At 47.8% G+C, this 6,485-nt stretch overlaps 1 protein-coding gene across 1 annotated transcript in view; it reads left to right on the forward strand.

Annotated features, from left to right (window-relative positions):
- The window catches only part of LOC310850526 (IgGFc-binding protein-like), a gene marked incomplete at its 5' end in the record, with an annotated part of 37,976 nt that extends 31,646 nt beyond the window's left edge, over positions 1-6,330 (forward strand). The window contains 5 exons of the mRNA XM_083752047.1: positions 1,019-1,589; positions 2,867-3,066; positions 3,873-4,253; positions 4,403-4,689; positions 6,125-6,330. Of these exons, the coding sequence (XP_083608173.1) occupies positions 1,019-1,589; positions 2,867-3,066; positions 3,873-4,253; positions 4,403-4,689; positions 6,125-6,134 (1,449 nt within the window). The 3' untranslated portion in view covers positions 6,135-6,330. The remainder of the gene's footprint in view (positions 1-1,018; positions 1,590-2,866; positions 3,067-3,872; positions 4,254-4,402; positions 4,690-6,124) is intronic.
- Positions 6,331-6,485: the final 155 nt, after the last annotated feature.

Here is a 6,485-nt window from a genome sequence, read left to right on the forward strand (position 1 = left end):
ACAATTACACATTTACAAAACGACATTGTCAGGGACGCAGCGGGAGCGCAGGGAGGGGAGGCGATGGAGAGCGACGGGGAGCAATCCGAGGGCAGCGCAGGAGAAGATGACAGTAGCCCGAGAGATTCCATGAGCCTCTCCAGCGAATCGGAAGATTCACAGAAGGGGGCGCCGGTGGCCTGGGCAAGGGGGGCCCCAAGGGGGACACCCCAGAAGCAAGGGGCCAGTGGGGACTCCCAGAGCAGCAATTGGAAATCAGGACCAGCTTCCCCACCAGAGCGTAGTGGGGGGGAGGAGTCCCAGGTATCGGGGCCAGCGGATTCACCACCAGCGAGAGAAGATGAGTCAGGATTGACCACGCCTCCATCGGAGAGCGGGGGAACGGTCAAGAGGAAGGTTGCCGGTTGGGCGCGCGCGCCAAGTTCAAACGTACAGGCGAGCGGCACAGCAGGTAGCCCGGATAGGGAGCCAGGTCCTAAAGCCCGCCGGAAGTAGGGGCAAGAATCAGGGGGGTCAGCGTCAGAAGAGTCCAGAAAGGATGAAACCCCAGCGGGCAGGAGGGCCCAGAGGAGGAAGGAGCTAGGGAAGAGGTGGAGCAAGGCTAGGGTCTTAAACTGGTGTGGAAGGGGAGGAGATTCAGACGGAGCTTCGCCGGTCTAGGGTTTAAGACGTAGAGCTGCACGCTGTGGCTTTGAAATGGAAACTGAACGTCAATAAAGACTTTTGTATATAACTACAGCCGGGCGTTGGTCCTCTGTGAGCTGGGACATAGGGGCGACTCTGACAGACATGCTGCAATGTACAAAGTGGTAACTACTGCTCATGCATCTCCTTATTAGATGTTCAAATTTGTACAAACATGGAGGCCTGGGGACAGGAAGTTCCCACACTTTGACTGACTCGGTCGTGCTTCCCTCCCTGCTGTATCCAGAAACACATGAACTTGCACCATTGTCTGTCTTCATTCTAATACAATGGCCCATGTACTTTTCTTTTCTCTTCTGTTTGATCTGCATAGGTGGATGGAGAGATGCACGCCCTGCCGCTGGTGATAGACAGGAGAGACATTTGGGTAAATCAGGAGGGGAACAATATTGTCCTGCAGACAGATTTTGGCCTAAAGGTCCTCTATGATTCCTCCCGTTACATTCTGGTATCTGTTCCCAGCGTGTACCAAGGTCAGATGTGTGGCCTTTGTGGCAACTTCAACAGTGACAGGAGCGACGAATTCCAACTACCCGATGAGAAGAGCACTGGGAATGTGACAGAGTTTGGGGCGTCCTGGAAAGTAGAGCTCAATAATGTCGGCTGTTCAGATGGCTGCGGGAAGAAATGTCCCTTGTGTGATGCTGCAGAGACAAAGCCGTACCAGGTCGAGAGCTCTTGTGGGCTGATCCAAGCCGCGTCAGGCCCCTTCAGCGAATGCCACTCCTTGGTAAAGCCGACTGAGTACTATAACCGTTGCCTCCATGGCATGTGTGCTGCCCATGGGGCAAAGGACATCCTCTGCCAGAGCCTCCAGGCCTACGTTGCTGTGTGCCAAGCAGCTGGAGCAAACATCAAGGCGTGGAGGACAGCCTCCTTCTGCCGTAAGTTTATATGTGGATCTGCTTCTCCATTGGTGGTCAGCATATACTATAGGCCTGCAGCATTTTATGGTTCCTCAGCTTTTTCTGCCGTTCTGGACCCAAATGCAGGTCCCCTCTCTGTTCACGCTCTCTGGGTTTTCCACCTCCTTCCTGACAGACAGTGCGGTGCAGTGGTTAGAGCATAGAACTAGGGCTAGAGAGGTGCAGGCTCATATCCTAATTCAGCAAAACAAACAAACAAAACTCATTGAACAGCATTGGGCTAATCACTTCATTTAACCCTCCAGCCCCACACACTGCCCTTAGGCTTGTTTCCTGCCCTCTCTCTCTCTAGTGCCTAGGGATGGAGGAGACATTCAATTCAGTTTGCATTTAAAGGCAAACCTAACCACTTCACACTTTCCATTAACAGTGCACAAACTGAAACAAACTTTGCTCTCCTCTGAATTTTGCTATGCGGTTCTCCAGCCAAGTAATGTGGACAAAAATACACATACTGTGTTTGGGCATGCATTTAAAAATGAATAAACGCATATGTAAGTGAAAAAAAAAGCATCTTTAAATGCACAATACTACAGTGGTACCTCGAGTTACAAATGCCTCAGGTTACAAACTCTTCTAACCTGTAAGAGTTACCTCGAGTTGAGAACTTTGCCCCAGGATGAGAATGGAAATCGTGTGCCAGCGGCACAGCGGCAGCACGAGGCCCCATTAGCAAAAGCACATCTCAGGTTAACAACAGTTTCAGGTTAAGAACGGACCTCCGGAACGAATTAAGTTCGTAACTAGAGGTACCATTGTACAAACTTAATTAGTTCCAGAGGTCCGTTCTTAACCTGAACAGTTCTTAACTAGAGGCGTGCTTTCGCTAATGGGGCCTCTTGCTGCCACTGTACAGGTACCACTGTAATGGAAGTTGTTCAGTTGCCATTACAGTGGTACCTCAGGTTACATACGCTTCAGGTTACATATGCTTCAGGTTACAGACTCCACTAACCCAAAAATAGTACCTTGGGTTAAGAACTTTGCTTCAGGATGAGAACAGAAATCGTGCTCTGGCGGTGCAGCAGCAGTGGGAGGCCCCATTAGCTAAAGTGGTCTTCAGGTTAAGAACAGTTTCAGGTTGAGAACGGACCTCCGGAACGAATTAAGTACTTAACCCGAGGTACCACTGTAATCCTTCCATTGAATTGTCCCTTGATATCCTCCTTACTTGCATGAGAATCAGGGAAACTGTTCTTGGCAATCGTATCACTGTGTTTCCCTTCTCTCTCCAGCCCTTACTTGCCCTGCCAACAGCCAATATGAGCTGTGCACCAGGTCTTGTGACCTTACATGTGCAGGCCTTTCTGCTCCCACCCTGTGCACCAAGAAATGCTTTGAAGGCTGCCAGTGCATTGCTGGCTTCGTGTCTGATGGGGAAACCTGCGTGCCAATGGAAAGGTGTGGCTGTGTGCATGACGGGTACTACATCAAGGTGTGTCCAATATATTCCTCTTTCCTTTTTATTTAATACATTTATTTATTTGGTTTTTCCGATTAAAACTTTACAGTCACATGTCTCCGATGGGCGGGCTCTTCCCCGGACTCCAACTCTCGGGCCCCAGACTCTTGGCCTGGCGCCCCTGAGAGCTTAGCGCCCGGGTGCCCCGCATGGTTAAGACAAGATTCCAAGGAATCTCTTGGCCTCCCCTCTTCCCCGTCGCGGGTCCTATCATTAATCATTTCCTCCTGCATCTTTTATAATAATCAAAAATGTTTATCTCTCCATTAAACTACAAGTGATATTCCAGTCCTATTAATGATTTTAACTTTTTAAACTTTTAACTTTTTAAAAGTTACATGACAAGAGCTAGAGCTGTTCAGAAAATCTCTCTCTCATCCAACTTTCACAGAACCATTTCCCCCTGTGAAAATATTCAGGGAAGGAGGATTTTCATCTGTTTTGGAGGGAGAGGAAGAAATATCAGGGTATGTCAGAGGGCTGGCTTACCTTTGCTTGTTTTTAGACAAGTGGACCAAAGGCATACCTTCCAAAACTTTGAAGCCCAAATCTGGGATGCCATCTTCCCAGACACTGTCTTCCCAATTTTTATCTTGACAGCATGGTGGCCATTTTGGTTCTTTTCACTTTGAGGCTAGGCCAAATAGAGCTAGTCCAAAAATATCAGCCCAGCTCTAGTCAAAAGTTTGATGACCTTACCTTTTCCTATCAATTCAAAAGCTGCTATTGATCAGACCAGTGCAAATAATCACCTTGCATGTCTGGGGATTCCCCTGTAGGCTGAAGAAAGCATCGTCTCCAAGGATTGCTCTGAAAAATGCACCTGCCATGCCTCAGGCCGGCTCACCTGTGAAGAATTCACCTGCAAGAAAGGAGAGGCATGTGCCCTCAGGAACGGCGTGCGGGCCTGTGTGAAGCAGGAAGGCCAGTGTACCCTCACCTCAGGAGCCCAGCTCACCACCTTTGATGGTTCCTCGGGGGAAATACTCTACAGTGGTGCCTATGAAGTGGCTTCTCTCTGTGACATCCATGCCCATGCTTGGTTCCGAGTGGTGGTGGATGTCAAGGAGTGCAGTGATGGGGACGTGATGGCTGGGGCTGCAGTCTATGTCTTTTTCCGAGATGCCTTCATTGCCATCAACAAGAACAAGGAGGCTTGGGTAAGAAGCCCTGACTTGATCCTTCTGGTCATGTGGGTTGGTGCCTCTGCCCACAACCTGGTTTGGGGTTCTGACTCCCAACTCAAAGACTCGTGAGCTAAGCAACCTTGATATGTGCCATGTTCTCTTTCTCTGTCTGTGTGCTCCAGGTGAATGGACAGCCAGTGAAACTCCCAGTGACTGTCTCTGAAGTTGTGTCTGTGAGCTTCTCCCAGGATGTGGTTGCAATCAGCCATGGGGCTGGTCTTCAGGTTCTCTATGGACTCAGAGGGGAAGTGACAGTGAAGGTCAAAGACAGCCTGGCGGGCAAGCTTTGTGCATCCTGTGGAAACTTCAATGGTGACAGCTCTGATGACCTGATACTACCCAATGGGAAGGTTGTGACGAACATCGCTGAGGTTATTGATGCTTGGAAAGCCAGAGACTTTATTGGCTGGTGAGTCACTTCACAGTTGTTCCAGTGCTCTGTTTCCTAACCTAGACATTTGCTTGGAAATGGCAGACCTGTCATCTAATTGAGAAAGAGTTTTGAAGGCTCAGCTCTTTCCTTCCAACCCCTAACCCCCTTTTCGGGCACAACGGTAACCATGAAAACTAATATTAAAATCCAGTTTAAATGGCATGTCTTCTTGTCCCAAATCATCCTTGTTAGATTTCTCTTTGTTAGATTTCTGGAACTGGGATTCCCATTGGGTAATTGGCTAATTAATGATGGCTGAATAGAACTCAAAGCGCCTTTGATGCATTGAGTAGGCTTACACTTAGGATAGCCTTCCCTAACCTGGTGCCTCCCAGACATTTTAAACTACAACTTCTATCACCCCTAACTAGCATCGCCAATAGTCAGAGAATTTGAAAGTTGTAGTCCAACAATCTCTAGAAGTTGGGGAAGGGCTGCCTTGGGAGCTTGAGAGGCAGGTTCCAAACACTGTCTTTGGCTGACCCACTCCTTGGACTAGCCATCAATGACAAGCCAAATTATGTTTGAAATGGCTAAAAATAGAACAAAAATGCCTCTCATCTTGCAGTTTTCCAGGCACTGCCATGTGAGCTTAACTGCACCTGGAAACATTCACCCAGGTGTGTTCCTGGTTTTAGACTTGACTGTCAGATCTTGGCTACTAAAGGCTAAACCACGTATGACATGGGAGATCTACAAATGGGTCTCCCACCATTTTTTAAATTTGCTTTTTTTTACTTTAAAGAAGTCTCTGGTTTTTTTGACACACACATTTATTTCCTAGTTGGGGCAATCACCTATGCTGCTATTAGGCCTGTGGTGAAAAATATATAGGTGCTTTCATGATGTCTGCAGTGTGGGGCAGACGTAGTGATTTAGATTTGGATTAAACAGTTCAGGAATAAAGAGCTCCCCATCCTCCCCAGTAGCATTGCCCTAGTCAAAAAATAAATAAAAATTCAACCTTTTTTTAATTTAAAAAAATGTCTAGACAAAGGTCTTTCATACCACCTGCTATCTGACCCTTGTAATTGAGGTTGCTGAGGATTGAACCTGAGACCTTCTTGTATGCAAAGCTAGTGCTCTGTCACTAAGCCAGGGGTGGGGAGTCGGTGACCATCCAGATGTTATTGAACTCCAGCTCCCATCAGCCCCAGACAGCAAGGCTAATGGCCAAGGATAATGGAAGCTGATGTCCCGTAACAACTGAAGATCCGCAGTTTCCAAACTCATCCACTAAACCATGGTCCTTCTGTATTGCCTGCTGAGTTCCTCTGGTTTTTGGATCACAAAGACCAGCTAACAGTACAATCCTAGTCATGTCTGCTCAGACACAAGTCTCAATGGGGCTTAATTTCGGGTAAGTGGTTAAAGGACTACAGCCTAATTCTTTTTTGTCCCTCTGTTGCAGTGAGCAATAGTTGGAAGTGACCATCAAGACTGGCACCTGCCTGTTGCACCAGTGATAGTTGCCTGCAGCTGCTTTTTACAATGTTGCTTTGGAGCATGGCTACATGTCAAACCTGAGTAAGCTGCAAAAAGACATGAAGGATGTTACGAAATAAAAGTGCATGGTGAATGTCAATAAAGATATCTGCAGATTTGTCTCTAGAAAAATAATTCTGACCATATGTAACAAGCCTTTGCAGATTCTCAATCGGGAGGCTGGGCTGATGTAAGCCTGCAAGTTCCTTTTAAGAGAGGGGTGGGGGAGAGATGATTGATAGGTGCAGTAGACTCAGTGGTTTATCAGATCCTTTAAGACGACCTCA

This window comes from Podarcis gaigeae (assembly GCF_964106915.1).
Source record: "Podarcis gaigeae genome assembly, chromosome: 8".
Classification (NCBI taxonomy): domain Eukaryota; kingdom Metazoa; phylum Chordata; class Lepidosauria; order Squamata; family Lacertidae; genus Podarcis; species Podarcis gaigeae.